This window comes from Aptenodytes forsteri, unplaced genomic scaffold, assembly GCF_000699145.1.
Source record: "Aptenodytes forsteri isolate BGI_AS27 unplaced genomic scaffold, ASM69914v1 Scaffold6, whole genome shotgun sequence".
Taxonomy (NCBI): domain Eukaryota; kingdom Metazoa; phylum Chordata; class Aves; order Sphenisciformes; family Spheniscidae; genus Aptenodytes; species Aptenodytes forsteri.
Genome location: NW_008795709.1, coordinates 3,628,008 through 3,644,805, shown reverse-complemented (window position 1 = coordinate 3,644,805; position 16,798 = coordinate 3,628,008). Strand labels below are relative to the sequence as shown.

General features: G+C 37.3%; 1 protein-coding gene across 2 annotated transcripts in view; it reads right to left on the bottom strand.

Annotated features, from left to right (window-relative positions):
* The window catches only part of GRIA2 (glutamate ionotropic receptor AMPA type subunit 2), a 96,246-nt gene that overhangs the window by 43,890 nt on the left and 35,558 nt on the right, over window positions 1-16,798 (bottom strand). For both annotated transcript variants that reach the window (XM_019473145.1, XM_019473144.1), the window contains exons 2-4: window positions 14,034-14,058; window positions 6,409-6,748; window positions 2,014-2,210 (exon numbers count right to left, since the gene is read on the bottom strand). In XM_019473145.1, coding sequence (XP_019328690.1) covers window positions 2,014-2,210; window positions 6,409-6,748; window positions 14,034-14,058 — 562 coding nt within the window. The remainder of the gene's footprint in view (window positions 1-2,013; window positions 2,211-6,408; window positions 6,749-14,033; window positions 14,059-16,798) is intronic.

The window sequence follows — 16,798 nt, the reverse complement described above, 5'->3', positions numbered from 1 at the left end:
CTATCAAAGTGCAATCAGGGCAAGAAAAGTATCCCAGAGCTGCAACCAAAGTAAGAGAAGCCAAAGAAAATAATAGGTCTATTACTAAACAAAGATAGTAAAAATGAGTGGTAACTAAAGGGTAAATAAGGTTCTTGTCTTTAAAAAGTGGTAAAAGGAGAAACTGAAGAAACTTACAGTCAGCCAAACTTTCATATCAGGGAAGAGATTATAATGAATGTTACATACTTAATTTCAAAAGAATCTATAGGATAATAAGACGATAAACAGTCAATATAGTCTTGTCAAGATCAAAATATGTCAAAGCAATTTCCTTCCTTTCTCTGACATGATAGCTAGCCTAATAGATAAAATGAGGAAACAGCTGATGTGACATATCTCGAGTCTAATAAGGCTTTTGTCCTGTGTGACATCATTACAAGCTCTTAAGGGAACATGGACAAGACAAAAAGTCACTGTAAGGTAAGCGAACAACCATTTGAAAAGCCACACAGAACCAGCTGAAGAGGACCTATAAGTACCATTTCTCTCAAGCATCTACTCAGTACTTTTCTTGACACGGATAACAAGTCAGAAAATATGATTTTAAAAAACTGCAGATGATAGGGAGGTTGCAAATGCTCTGGAGAACAGGATCAAATTCAAATTGATCTTGAAAATTAGAGAAACAGTTTGTGGATATGAATTCCAAATAAATACAATGCACTCCATTTAGGAGACCGCTCATTGCCCGAGCCTCTCCTATGATTTTAAAAAACTGCAGATGATAGGGAGGTTGCAAATGCTCTGGAGAACAGGATCAAATTCAAATTGATCTTGAAAATTAGAGAAACAGTTTGTGGATATGAATTCCAAATAAAACAGACAAATACAATGCACTCCATTTAGGAGACCACTCATTGCCCAAGCCTCTCCAAAATGTAACAACCTTCATAACAAAGACATAACAAGCCCTTCAAAAAAGCTTCAAACCAATACATCTACACTGATGATATATCCCTACAGATGCTGCACAGTCTCACATGGTCAAGCCCAAGCCAGCAGGGAGCTATCCTTATAAATTTCCATTGTGCTCTGCATGCATGAAAAGAAGAAATAAGATACAGAGACAGTAAGACCTTCCTAGACACTAGGATTGAAGAGGTGAATTTGAAGGTAAGGCAGTAATTTGAATCAGAGCACTGTGATGCTGTTGTAAAAAAGAAAATTTAAAAAAAAAAATCATTTTGGCAAATAATATATGTGTGGATGGAGAGAATCATAGAATCATAGAATCACTGAGGTTGGAAAAGACCTCTAAGATCATCGAGTCCAACCGTCAACCCAACACCACCACCCACTAAACCATGTCCCTAAGTGTCTTCTAATAGAAGACACTATTTTGTTCTGTTCTGCTTAAAGCTCAGGAGGCCTTAGCTATGGAAAACAGCATCCAATTTTTGGTTAACACACTTTAAGGGAGACAAAATGAAGACAGACCCAAGGACAGTACAAGTGACAAAGAGCTTAGAAACATGAACTACAAAGGGAGTTAAATGGAAAAGAGAAGCTGCTGATGCAGCCTTCACAAGATGTAAAATGTTCTTGGAAAAAGTATTAGAAGTAGAAAATACTTTCTAGGTGTACGGAGAACTGATCCCTAGACATAATATAACTATTTATAATGCACCAGATATAATAGTGTATCAACTACATATAATATGTACTACACAACCTACTTAGGTTGTGAAATAGCCTTAATGAGTCTTTTTTTGTTGTTATTTTTTTAAACAATCAGGATATAAAACCATACAGGATCATCCAGATAGAATTATCTTGCCTTTGAGCAAAGGGAGGGATTATAGGATTTGTATGTTCACTTTCTGCCTGATATATATGTGATCCTCAATACAAACCTGTCATTTCCAAATGATGCATAATAATCACAAAAATAGGATCAAGAGAAATGAACTCATTACATTTATTTATAGAATATAGTGAACTGCTGTCACTGAAAAATGGAGAATAGCAAACCTGATCAACAATGTCGTTGACTTTATCGCGCTCACAGTCCAAAATCACTCGCCTTTCCTTTTTTACCTCTAGATCTTGAAACAGTGAACGGTAAGTTTCATCTTTTCTGTCATTGTTAATATTTCCTACATTGATAGCAGTCACTTGCCATTTCTTTTCAGCAGCAGAATCCAGCACAGCTTGCAATGTTGATAAGCCTAGTGAAGCACAGGAGAAAACAGAAGATGTGACTGATAAAGCTTCAGGAATAACAAGCTTCTAGAACATGATTTATGAGATTACTTATTTAAGATTTCCCTGTAACTTATTTGACCTGTCACACATTGTTAGGACTCAGAAATGAAGGTATGTGTGGGCCCAATCAGTTCTTACTGCATGAATTTTCTATTTACATCACTGCAAGGAATCAGGGTAGAACCTTGTAAGGACAACCTCTTGGTTTTGCTTCAGCCTTCTTCAGAACGGGATTTTGCCAGTTTCACTGATCCGCTGCTGGAATTCCACATGCTGAGAAAGAGGTCTTCTAGGAGAAAAGTGATCCAATTACGGCAAGAGGTTCAGCTGCTTATTACAAAATGCTATTGAACTGCTTTTGTTCTCAGCGCTTGAGCAGTACCGTATTTAAACCCAGACCTCACTGAGCTCTATGGCAAAATTCCCATGTTCTGCAGTTGTGCTAATGGAGTTATCATTTCTGTTGCCTACAGTCATATCCCTGATTATGAAAGAAGATGTGCCGAGACGTATTTTTCCATACAGATAAGTAGGCTCAATGCTAACACCTACAAGCAGTCTACAGAAGTTTGCTTCCATTTTATCTTTTTGGCACGTTCCTGCCAGGAAGCTGTAATGTCCGTACAGCTGCAACTGCCTAAAATATATTGTAAAATCAGTGAAGATTTTACCTGACTTTTATTTTTCCTTTTCAAGGATTAAATAACGGAGTATAGAAACATGAAAATTACTGCTGGAAATGAATTTCTGCTATACAACAAATACCATTTTAACACTTTCCAGCAGTACAGGAATTAGCAGTACAGGAATTGTTATGCTTAAATTCCTTCCAGAGAATTCTACATAATTCTAGAGAGCAATTTTGAGGATAGCAGATAGTATTATAGAAAAAAAGAAAATTAGACTTTCGCACAAGCCAATTGACATTTTTGCACATTCATCTCCCCTGAAACCACAGAACACCAGGAGTCATTTCTTTGAGACAAATGTCTGACTTGGTGTGTAAAGTAAGCTTCACGTATAACTCTCATGAGAAATAATAGTGATTATGCCCATAAACGTAGAAAGAAAGCACTAAGAATTAATTTGTCTCATAGTTTGTAAAGTCGTCATTAAATTAAGACCGGTCAGTGTTCAGCAATTCAGCTTTATCAGTGAAAATGGTAATGACATACAGCACAATACAAGACTGGCCATCAGCAAAGGCAGAAAATGGCAGGCTTCCAAAAACATAAATTCAATTATTATCTCAAATAGTTCTGGTTTTCTATGTCGTCTTTAAAGAAGACTGACATGAAGTTTTGTATGTCATGCAATGAATAGTTATTTTAAAATAATAGATAACTACAGTCCAAGGGTACGTATGAACTATTTATAACGTTAAAAATAAATGTGGAGAACTGCTAAAAGGAAAAGATAATTAATGTAAGCAAACTAAAAGACGTAAGGAGTATCTTAAAACATTAAGAAGCACTAAAATAAGTCTATACCTAAAAATAACGTTTTAAATGGTAATTTAAAATAATTTAAAAAACAAACCACAAAAAAGACCCCAAACTGAAACAGATATAATCTGAATCATTGTTTCAGATCTCATTTAGTAGATTTCAGGTCCTCCAATCTGTCTATATGTTTCCTCTGTGTTAAACAGAATCTCAGTTAGGCATAAATTAATAAGGGTTTTTAATGTTAACACTATCCATTACAAACGGTTTCTGTATTTTACTCCTCTGGTCTTCCATTTTTCCTAGGGACTCCTTTTTCTTGGGGTGCTCTCTGCAGAGACGTCAAATGGCTGCCTGGATTTCTTGCTTTTTATAGGTGGCAGATTTGTCATCCCCATACAGTTTAGTTTATTTTGATAGCAATAACACATTGCAAAAGAATGAAGAACAAACAAAAAAACCAAGAATGAAAAACAAACCAAAAAAAAAAGCATTTGCAGCAATACTCCTGTGGACATGGAAGTATCTGGAGAGTGTGAACGGAAGTGGGGCTCTGCAGAGGAGAAAACTCCAACAACTTCAGTTGCTTTTTTTAAGCTGCAGGAATACTTCTGTTTGGGAACCTCATGTGCCTGAACATCTTTTGGTTATCATGAGACAAACTCTTAATTCAGTGAGCTCTGAAAAGGAGGACCGAACAGAGGCTGAGTAAATTAGCAATTCTGTTACAGATAGAACCCTCTAATAACGTCACTACTTTTTCCAAAACCCACTGTTTAGTACTGGCAACACAGAGGAGGCAAGGAGGGTAAAGGACACTAATCCACATTACATGAGAGCAACTGCCATATTAAGCCAGTAATAGCTTGGACATGCATATACTGAATGGCCTCACTTCTTAGAGACGTGAATGAGATATGAAATTGCCCTGCTCTTCAACAAGTCAGCCCCTAACCGCAGAGGAGCTGTAAAAGTAGTAATAAATGATTCTTTTGGAATAAGTCATGAAACTAATTCCTATTAGCTTTCACAGCTTCCATGAAGAGTAAGTCTCTGCCTTTTTTATCTCACTCCTGAAGGTGGAAACGTTTTAAATTATACATCATTCCTTAATTATATGTCACTGTCACTACATTAACACTTATGCAAAAGTGTTTAGAGGAATTGTGGACCCTGTGTATTCAGGGTTTGATGTCAGTGTTGCTGACTAGATACTGCTTGACTCTGCAGGTTAACTTTGTGCAATCAGTGGGAGCACTGAGGAGCAACGACTTACTCAACATAAAGTTTCCTGCCTTTTCCAGGAGTTTCATGCCTTGGAGCTTGTTATCACTGGGGTGCCTTGCCACAATTAAAACAAACAAATAAGAAAAAAAAAGGAATAACCAAAGGGCGACTACAAATAACCATTTCATGCTGTTATTCCTGGCCAGATTCAGCAAGTGCAGCTCGCAAGAACTAGGTGTTTTTCAGTATTTCCTAAATATAAATCACATGCAGGTCATGTACTGCACACTGCTAGCTGATTGACAGAGTATTGGCTAAGCAAGTAGTTTTGTATCTGTGGCAGTGGCTGTTTCTGATTCTAATGTGAATTTGAAAAGGATCTGCCAGAGAAATGGGCTTAGGGTTCATTGTCCCACAAAACTTTGGGGAGGCTGTTGGAGGCTACATACCAGTGTTAGTTTTTCTAACTTTAGTGCTTACAACAGTGATAAAGAACTGTCTTGAGGACATCCCTTCAGCTTCTGAACAACATAATGTATAAAATAGCATCAGAACGCAGAGAATCTAATGTCACCCCATAACTCAACAAACCATGGTGTGGTATAACCATCCTTTAAATCTAGTGGCATCTTACCATTTAATGTGCACTTAATATTAAACTCTGACCAATGAACATGTAGGTGAGCCACAAAATAGTCTTTTTAAAGGGAACAGGAGAAGGTAAGAACAGAAAAAAGTTAGCCAAGGACTACTAGGTGAGGAGAACCTGAAAACAGAATGACAATAATGGAATTCCAGAAAGGGCAGTCAAAAAACCCCCCCTTCTGTATAATGCTGCTGCTGCTTCTGAGAAAACTAATTAATATACCACAATTTGCAAGTGATTTTTCCCAGTTCATAAACTGTTATATTATTATTAGTACAGCCATAAAAGGGCATAGGACTTGAGAAGGCTGTACTGTGGAGTAAATTGCTCACAAGCAGTGGATTTGGGTTTATCAAGAACAACAACAAAAAATCTAAGCTCAACAGAGGAAAGGAACTTGAGTATTTATCAAAAGCAGTCTCCAAAGAAGCAGGGACTGCATCCAAGATTCTTGCTTGCTTGGTGCCCAGCTATCAATTTTTCATGTGTGGAGTGCAAATCTGTGGTAGTAGATTGCCCTTCATGCTCAGGTGGTTTTTTTTTCCTTAGATGATTCTTCAAAAAAAAGAAAAAACTTTTCATAGGAACTGTTTTCAACATGTGATTAATCTCACATTGCTTATCAGCACATGCTTGCAATTCTAGTAATACATACTGTAATAATTTCATTCTCATTTAAACATTTTTGTTTCTGTCCCAAAAGCTCATTTCTAAATTTAAGCTTACACTTACACTTGCTGCAGGTAAATATTCCTTTCCTCGTTTACTTTTCTAATACTAATCCAGCATTTCAGTGAGATACATCTAGCAAACAGCATGCAGATAAAAAGTACCACATCTTACCTCTGTCGCTGTCATACAAATATGCAAACTTGGTCCACTGATAGTACTCGATCAAGCTAAGAAGAGCTCCCTTGAGGTCAGGTCTCATCTGAATGACAAAGGGATGTGTTCCATCTGTTGGGAAGCTGGGAGTTATGAAGGAGACATGAAGAGTCCCACAGAACGATGTTATGGTATTTACAGACTTCTTGTCATAGAATCCAAAAATAGCAAAGACTCCTCTTGAAAACTGGGAGCAGACTAGGAGGGAGAAAGAAAAACAATTAGGTGGGAGAATTTTTTCAAAAAAATTTATTGAAAACTCTATCATGTATATATTTATGAGAAATAATGAAATTGTCTGATCACAGAAATACCAGGAAAAAACAGTAATACTCTGCTACAGAGATTATTATTTGTTAGTATTATTAATCAGTAATGTAAAGCTTCCGCTACAAACAACAACAACAAAAAAGATGTGGTTCACACTTCTAGACAATTAATTTAGAAATAAAACTCACCAAGTTATTCTTAAATTCAATTTATACTGTAAAGAATAGTGATGCAAACATCAATGGCAGCTGTAATTTATAAAATGAGTCATTATGACCACACATACTATTATGGAAATAGGTAACTTTGTCATGTTAAAAATAAATTGGCTCTGAGGTCAAGACTCACTGAGGTTTTTCCAAAATACCTTAAATAACTTTCCATTTGGGGAAATAGAAAACCAAAACTAGAAGCAAATCTATTGACAGCAGAAAAGTAAGAAGTTGATTTGCTTTAAAACCCTTCCGTTTCAAGGCGTTATTTTAATTCCCCTGCTTTGTAGGACTCAGCAAAACCTGGTCCTTCTAGATGACACTTGCGGTCATGCTGCAGAAAGAATAACCTCATAGGTGTAAATAATATGCTGATTATTCACTTTTTATCACTGGAGACAATTCAAGGCAACTGATGAATGTTACTGACCGCCGCAGCCTGTGTAGAAGAGCTAGTTCTGGGTTATTCTCTTTGACGCTGCAGGCTATACTAGTGCCTAAGTTCTAAAACCAGGGTACAGTAAGAAAATGTTCATCTCTGATTAATGCTCATTTATCACCTATGCATTCTTTGGTTTCCACATAGTCACCTTGAACAAGAGACATCCTTCTAGAGAAAACATCAAGTCAGCCTGATTCCAATCCCTGCTACACCTGACCTGCTTATAGATATAAATCACAGTGTAATTGAAGCTAATTTTGCCCAGCTATTTAGTGCACTAATGCTTGAATAGAATTCACATAAGGGCAAAAATAAGTTGACTTATTTTTAAAATTTCTCAGATTTGAATTAATACAATATTTTCTCTTTTAAAGTTATCGCATCTTTAATTTTTTTAAAAAATAACATCCCTTTATGCCTATTATTATTCATTGCTATTCTCTTTTCATGGCTTTGCCTACCTATCTTTGCTACCACAGTCACCTCTCATACCTCCAATAATTAGGATTATTTCTATACTCCAATTAAAAGCACCTAAACAGTATGGGTGAAATTTTGAGCCTGCCAGTTTCAACAGCTATCACCTATTAACTTTAAGTAGGTCAGAATTTCACCTCAAGTGAGAGAATACAAGTGATTAAAAAACTTGATGAGTAATACTCCTTTACAAAAGGATGCTGCAGGTTTTCCAGGGCTAGGGTACAAGATGGTCAGACCTCTTCCGTTCCAACTGCAAATCATTATGTAAAGTTCCAATATTTATCTCAAGTGTATTCAGGGTATAACTGCTCATGTTGAACAAAGGTTTCTGAAAAAGGCTGTGAATTTTCTGAATAGCTTTTCTGTTTAAGTTACTGGAACTCCTTGTTATATTCCAAATCACTATGCTCTTGCTGAGACAAAACCAACTCACTACCTCCCTACACACTCATGTACAATTGTTTCCCATCTGCAGCGAAGGCTAAATACTTTCTGAACTTCCTACAATAAAGGTGTTAATGTCTCATAATCCACCTTCAAAAAATGCACCTTAAAATAAAGCACCAATTTACATTTGGATCCATGGGCAAGAATTCCGCAGAAGACTGTTACTGGCACACTACTGTGATCTTCTGTATTAAACCATTTTAATGCTGCATGTAAGGTGACAGAGACAACAACAGTGTCATCCCAGGATCATGAAAAATAAACAAGTTTTATGCCAGTATTTCTAATTCCTAGGATGCTATCACATCTCCTTTCACACTTACTGCTTTTCTTCAATCACCAGTCAATGGTTTTAGGCATAGATGAAATAACGCTGCCTACATCAGCCAACAACCAGGGCCAGCTACCTGCACCAGAAAATTTGAAAACCATAGGTGCTGCCTTCTCAGAAGCACCACTGCCACCCCTAATAGAAAAAAGCCTGGCCCTTTGGAGCACTGTACTCCAGTCTCTGTCTCAATTCCTCCCCCATCCTTCCCTCTCCTCCCTGACACTGGAGAGATCTGGACCTGTCAGGCCTCGGCTAAACATCTTTGGGGTAATGGAAGTTCAATCTGCCCATGCTGTTGGGAAGTTTTAGTTAAGGGTCTGTCCTGGCTCCTGAACTCATGTAACTAAATAGATCTCAACTTCCATTTTAAAAAAAAAAACCCTACACTTGGAAAAAGAAAAAAAAAAACAAACCCAAAAAAATCACCACAATTATTTGTGATAGCGAATAAAAAGAGCCCAGATTACTTATGCTAGGCTTCAACCATGAACTGTGGGCATGTACGGGGTCTGGCTAGGATGGCGTTCACTTTCCACATAGCAGCCCACATGGTGCCGTGTTTTGAATTCGTGGCCAGAACAGCATTACTAACACACCAATGTTTTAGCTATTGCTCCACAGTGCAAGCACAGCATCAAGGCTTTCTCTTTTTCCCTCTGCCCATCCCAGCGAGTAGGCTTGGGGTGGACAAGAAGCTGGGAGGGGACACAGCCAGGCCAGCTGACCCAAATTGGACAAAGGGATATTCTGTGCCATGTAACGTCATGCTCAGCCATTAAACTGGGGTGGAGGAAGAGGAGGGTGGGGGCCTCTGACTTCCAAGGTGGCTGTTGCTTGGAGACTGGCTGGGCATCAGTTTGCTTGTAGGAGGGGGTGAGTGATTGCCTTTGCATCAGTTGGGTGGGTTTTTTTCTCCCCTCTTTCCTTCGCTTATTAAACTGTCTTTATCTTGACCCACAAGTTTTCTCACTTTTGCTCTTCCTAGTCTCTCCGCTGTCCACTGGGGGTAGAGTGGAGTGGGTGAGCAGCTGTGTGGGTGCTTGGCTGCTGGCTGGGATGAACCCACGACAGGGCAAAAGTTGTTATTCCACCTTCCACCCACAGGACAGACCTGTTAATACTGCTGGCCTGCACTCAAAGGTGTGAAGGAGTTCTAATACCCCTTCATACAAACGTGCAACCAGTCTACTTTTCAGAAGAAAACTGCTGTTCTTTCAAACTGAATCCTCCCTGACATGGCACAAACTCATACTACCGCTCTTCACTAGTTACTTACTGCCTATTGACCAAACACAGTTCTCTGGGATTAATACAGCAAACGGCTCTCCATTTAGTAATCTTTACACCTGGTAAATCATCAGTCCTTACATGTATGTGTCATCTTCAGGGGAAGATGGGTAAAACTGGAATTTTGATCTCCTCTCCTGCACAAAGTGAGAGACAAGTACAAAGCACCACCTCCAGCTGGGTAAGGCAAGTCACTGCAGTTCTAGCTACATACAGAAGCTGCAGCTTAAAAGCTGAATTCCACACACACGTGTACTCAATCCTGACAAATACTAAGATAAAAGCAGAAACATTTTATATTTTTAAAATTATTAAGAAGCCTGCCATACAGATATAAATTCTCATTTAATTCAACCAGGGCCCCCTGGATGTGAGATCAAAACTCTTTCTAACACAGATCTTGAAATTAAGGACGTAACACATATTAGCAAATATTAAGCTATGTGGGTCAGCCAGAAAATCAGGATCAACTTTAATCCAGGTAAAACTAAATTTTCATCAGCAGTGATCAGTGTCACAGTTGTACACTGAAGAACCTCAGTGCTGTGCTTTTGTGTGTGAAATTCTTCTAAAGATAAGTGGGAGGGCACCTATGCCATGTAATAAAAACTTGCTAAAAATAAGCATTTAGACCTTGTCTCGAGACAAATGCTTGCAATTGTTCTGGGGCATTTGGTCTCTCAGGAGCAGGAGGGAAAAGAAGGGATGGTATTTCCAAGCACATAATGGTGATCCAGTGGATAATGCAGGAAGTGTAATTGTTTTTGGCAGGATTCCCACCTTAGACTAAGTCTGCAGTCATGATGTTATTGCTGGGAGACATTAGTTTTATAATGGTGAATCACAAGCTGTTCACAGTTATTAGATTAAAAAAAATCACCATGATTAGGACTCGTAAGCCATTGAAACATGAAAGATCTATTTTATTAAAGACATTAGAAGCAACTGCCAGGATTCATTTCTTTCAAGCTCTTCTATATTAATTGTTTTTCTTTGGGTTTATGTTGTCCTTTCTAGAAATAGAATGGCCTACTTAGCAACAAGATGGAAAGAATATAGTAAGCTCATTTTGTGATCACTTTTCTAGAGAGACTCGCCTAGAATGGCAAATAACTAGGAATTCCAAGAAACAGGGTAAATAATTAAAGGTACCTGAGAAACAACAATTCCCAGAAGGTTTTGTTATAGTTAAGAATTAAGTATTTTATATTTGATGTCTCCTTGTTGTTCTGCTAACATAGCCAGGCAAAAACCTAGTTTGACCTTGTTTTCCAGAACACTGAAAACGTGTCCTAGTCTTTTCTTACAAAAGCTAGGGCCCAGATTTGTCCAACAACAAAATTAAGCTTAAGCCTGCAATGAGAAATAGGTGTTTTGTCAAAGGAGGGCCAAAACTACTTGCTCAATTATTAACTCTTCTGTTGTTAACTACATCTGTTTCTTCCTAGACCTCCTTTTTACTGTGATGCACTCATACCTTTCTCTCTTTCACACTTTCTCCATTTCACAATCCTGTTTTGTCAATGAACTCTATAGGCAGGATAAACTGATATTTAGCCCTGTGGCCACAACTGGTTCTCCAGAAACAAAGAAATATAGCAACATACATTCTGTCTCTCATCATATAGAACATATTTCTGTGATGCATATCATCTTATACTTAAGATTCAAAAAGTGCCACCTGAAGAGTACATTTGAAAATTCAAAATATAAAAATATTACAAATACACTTAGCTTTACACAATGAAGTGATGCCAGTTTAGGAAAAATAGTTCATTTTCGTGACTGAAGAACTGAATCTTTAGAGGCATAAAATCACTTAGAAATAGTTGCATTTGAATACATATGCTTAGAAACTATTCCTGATCAAGTCTTCCTAGGCCAAGATTCCCTTTCCAAAGGGAGAGTAATGAATCTAATAATTGTTTACATTCAGGGACAATTAAATTGGAAAAAGAAAATTAGCAAAATGCTCACTTAACTTACTGAAACAAATATCTAATCATACATTGTCCTGGTTTTGGCAGGGATAGAGTTAGTTTCCTTCCTAGTAGCTGGTACAGTTAAACCACAGCAGTCCTTCATATAGGTAAGTTTCCAAAAAGTGTTATTATGACTCTTAACATCCTTCTAACTTTTCCAAGTACTTCTATATTTTTATTTATATGAGAGTTTTGATACTTGGTTTCTTTCCGAAGATGAAAATTTAAAATGACTGAGAAAGTAATTGCCATTTGGTGCTCAGATTTTAAATGCTGTCTAGTATTAATGTGGCTTTCCTTCATATAGGTAAGTTTCCAAAAAGTGTTATTATGACTCTTAACATCCTTCTAACTTTTCCAAGTACTTCTATATTTTTATTTATATGAGAGTTTTGATACTTGGTTTCTTTCCGAAGATGAAAATTTAAAATGACTGAGAAAGTAATTGCCATTTGGTGCTCAGATTTTAAATGCTGTCTAGTATTAATGTGGCTTTAGATGTTATTTTATTATACTAACTATAGTTTTAACAAAACTTTTAATATTAACATAGGGAAATAAGTCTTCAGTGCATTTTACTTAATCAGGCCCAATAGAATAATCATTCTCTTACTTCTAAGAGAAAGAAAATACGGCACAAGTGTAAAGAAAGAGTCAAGCACTGCCTCTGCAAAAAAGGACCAAAACACAAAGGAAACGCTCGTTGGTCTGAAAAGTTGATAGATGAGTCGGAAGTAGGCAGGAACAAGACGTGGAAACTGAATGCCCAGTTGGTAATTTCAGCTTCTGAAAGGCGACATTAAGAACAAGCAGACAGTAGAAAGGAACCACAAACAATAGATGAACAAAAGTAGCAAAAAATAAGCAAGAACCACAGCTGCCAAAAGAATTCACATATGATTGAAACTGCATCAGAAAATCATTATGAAAATAAAAACCAATATGGATTGCTTCCAAAGCCATTAAGAAAATTGCAGCATAGCAGAAAGCATATTGTATACACTTTTATAGACTAAAGAATTTTTATTGTAGTAATGTTATATATAATCTGCATGGTCTGTGTTACCCATTCAGATTATACTATTACCTTCTAGATGTGAGTGGTGAACTTCTCTTCAGAAAGAGTGAATAAGGCATAAGGAGTCACCTAAATCCATCCAAAGTGTTACTTAGAACCATGAAGGAGTATGTATTTAAACAGCACAACTTGAGATTAAGTTACTTGTTCTAGGGCCATGGTAAGCTAACTAAAATTGGGAAAAAACAGTTCCCCAAGGCTCAAAGAAGAGCATAATAACCAAAAGATAAGACAATGGACCAAAGCTTCATGCTAGGATTCGATAAAACATGGACACAGAAACCAAATAAAGGCTGGCATTTTAAAATCCCAATATATCCTTTACCAAAGCTGAGAGAGGCAAATCAATGCCAATTAAAACATCAATGGCAATCAGAACTAAAAATATGCTTATACTTCTGGATAACAAAACACTGAATTACATAGAAAAAGACCTTCCTTTTTGTCTCTTTTTGCGATTTTTAATTCCAGCACCAATAAATGTGGATTTTTATCTTATCTGGAGCATTTAAGAAAATCTGCATGCCTGGAATTATACCCATTCAATACTGATCTCAACTATGTATTTTCCTCTTTGCACATCATGCATATATATATAGTGGTAAAAAAACAGACCTCACTGGGAAAGATAAGCATTGAATAGTGAGCTCACATGCAAAAATAAAGAATGATGTGGACCTCATAAATACTTCAGTGATGAGTTCCTCACCTGTACATTCAGCATTAAAGCACAAAACACAACTTAAAGCAACAGCCAGGCAGTTAGCAAACAAACAGAAAGGGGGCCTCAGTTTTGCACAGAGATGACTAGAGAAATTCTCACAGCCTCAGAGAGGAAAGAAAGCAATATTTAAATCCTGAGGCTGGAATGTCTGTACAGGACAATTATAGTGGAGCAGGTACAAAGGATGTTTTTCCACCTTTTCTGGCAGAAATGTGGTCTTCAGTTACAACCTGAACTATTTGTTCAGAGATTATGCGACCAAATGGAACTTTCCACACCATGTTATTAGCAAAAGTGGCTTTGATCATTGTGCAAAATTAGAGTCAAAACCTGGGTTGCTGCAGTAGGAAACAAGCTCAAAGACCAGACAAGAGGCAGATTAATCTATTTCAACCAGTCAATCATACTTCACACTGAGGAAAGAAACTTTGTGCCAATATGGGATATTTTAAGCAAGTACAAAAAAGCCTTCAAGAAGTTAGTGGCCATCTGTTAGGAAAGTACATGATGATATGGCACAGCTTCTCTATATGCTAATGCTGCAATAATGAAGGTGGTAAATAAACATCATCTTCAGATTGAAACAACAGGTCAGAAAAACAGTCTGTTTCAATGACAGTTGCATTCAATTACATATTGCTTGGCTGTGTACTGTAAGTATTTGAAAATCTTTTCATTGCTAGGACAATTACCATGACGCAAAAGAAATCACTGCAAACACCGCTAAAAGAGCCATGTTAAAACAATTATGCTTTTACGAATAAAATAAGATTCCTGTAATAAAATTAAAATGCAATGCAAGTCCTGTCATGAAAAAAATTGCCCATATTCCACACAGTTCTTACACAGCTCTTCCCAGAACTGTTAGGATCCTAGTGTATTTGCCTAAATCCCCATTACCGCTAGCTGAAGGAGATATAATGCTTCCTGAACCCTGAATCTGGTGACCTGGCAACTCTGTTAAATAACAGAAATGTAACGGACTGTTGTCTCCAAAATTAGGACATTCTTCAGGAAGCTTCTCTCCCCTGCCTCCCTTCTTTCTCTCCTCCCACCACCCCAAATAAAAACCATGCTATTTCCATTTAATTACATAAAATTTAACTCATTTATTTCCTTCAAATCTAAGAACTCACCTTGCAAATCCGCCTGTCTGGCTTTCTGACTGTGTTTGTACCTTTCCCAACAACTACAGCCTTGCAGTAACACAAAATTGTGAGTGTACGACAAAGTGTTACCTCCTAGATGTAGAAGCAGGTAACCAAATCTAAGAAGAGACTACTGGCTTTCCAGAGCCACGCTGCAAGTCATGGAGAAGTCAGCTCTTTCAGGGCCAGGCTCTTAGTTTGTGCAATCAGCATAATTCTACTGAATTTAACAGAGCCAATATAACTTATCCCAACTGAAAATGTGGTTCTCCATTTTTAGCATGACCATTTTCACAAACTTTTCAAACCAGAAATGTTATATACAACAGAACACTCATCATCTCCTCTTCCCCTTAATCAGCATTGCTGGAAGCATCCCTTTTCTACATTTGATTAAACTAATCATCTTCTAGTTCCCAAGAAAATGTCATTGTGTAAAACTGTGTATTTGAAAACTTGTAAAAGGATTTGGAAAGCAATACAATTAACTTGGTAGGTACAACTACTTTTTGTTAAAATGTTGGCAGATTGAGGTTCAATTTATGAAAGTTGTTTTTCTTTTCTTGAGCTAGAAGGGCCAACAATCACTCCTGAACAGATTGTCTAACATTACCTGAGAACACCTTACACCGTCTAAAAGGCAACACGGTTTCAGCACTGAGTTTCTCTGTTAGAAGGATAGAGATAGCTATGAGAAAAGGCTCAGAGGCTGACTCGTAAAAATACTAAAAAAAAGTTTGAATAAATCTTAAGGAAACTGCTATAAGGAATAAAGAGGATTTCCTGAGGCAGAGAAGGTATAGCAGAAAATATGTAAGTGATCTGTTACTCTCAGAAGACTTCATACTACATATTTAAAGGAACAAACTGTTATTTTCCAACTGGTCATTTGTGACCTGCCATACAAATTATTCTGAGAAAGTCAGATGTTTAGTCCTAGACATTTATTGCTTACATATCTCTCTCTGAAATGATGCAACTGGGAGTCTACTTCATTCAGCCAACACAGTCCAGCCTACATCTTGTCACTTCAGCGCAGCTAGCACTATAGCATGCAGCTGTACTGCAACAACCTGTCGTACCTATCCTAAGGTCTCAGTCCCTCCAGATGGCTGAACCTGATTTTAAAATAAATCATCTAACTAAAAATTTTGGCATGAACATAACTCCACAGAGAGGAATATCTCACACAAACTAATGATTAAATGTAACAATAAGCAAGATGACAGACCTCGATTCCCTACACTGTCTTTGGTCTAACAGCTTCTATCTCTTGTAGGAAAAATGATGGGCCTCTTCCACCTGCAACAACTTCCACCCAGCATTGTTCCAACCTAAACCACTGACCACACCAAAAGGTGGCTTATACTTACACATGATTTTTTTGTGGCTTTTTAAGCTGCACTTCCAGACATAGTCTGATTTCCTGTAACATTTTATGGATTTATTACATTCATTGGGATAATCAGCTGTTAACCTAATTGCCGGGCTTTATTTGTATTTACAAATGGTCTAATACTCACATCACACACCTTCCTATCTGGATGCCCTATTTTTTCAATGACTGTAGAAATAACAGAAACATTATTTATTTGTGAAGTATTCAAACACCATTCAATACACATTATTAGTAATACAAATCGGAAAAGCAGTAAAATCCTCTTAATTAGGACACCCCAGTGAACAGCTTATTGTCCTGATTATATAACTTTTTTAATTAAGAGAAGAAGTTATTCAAAAATAAAACAGCATGGAGAGCTTTAAAATGACAAAGTAAAATGAGCACTCATTGCAAGCACAGGAAGAAAACTGAATCATAGAATCATTCAATAGTTTGGGTTGGAAGGGACCTCTAAAGGTCATCTAGTCCAACCCCCCTGCCGTGGGCAGGGACATCTTCAATTAGATCAGGTTGCTCAGAGCCCCGTCCAACCTGACCTGGAATGT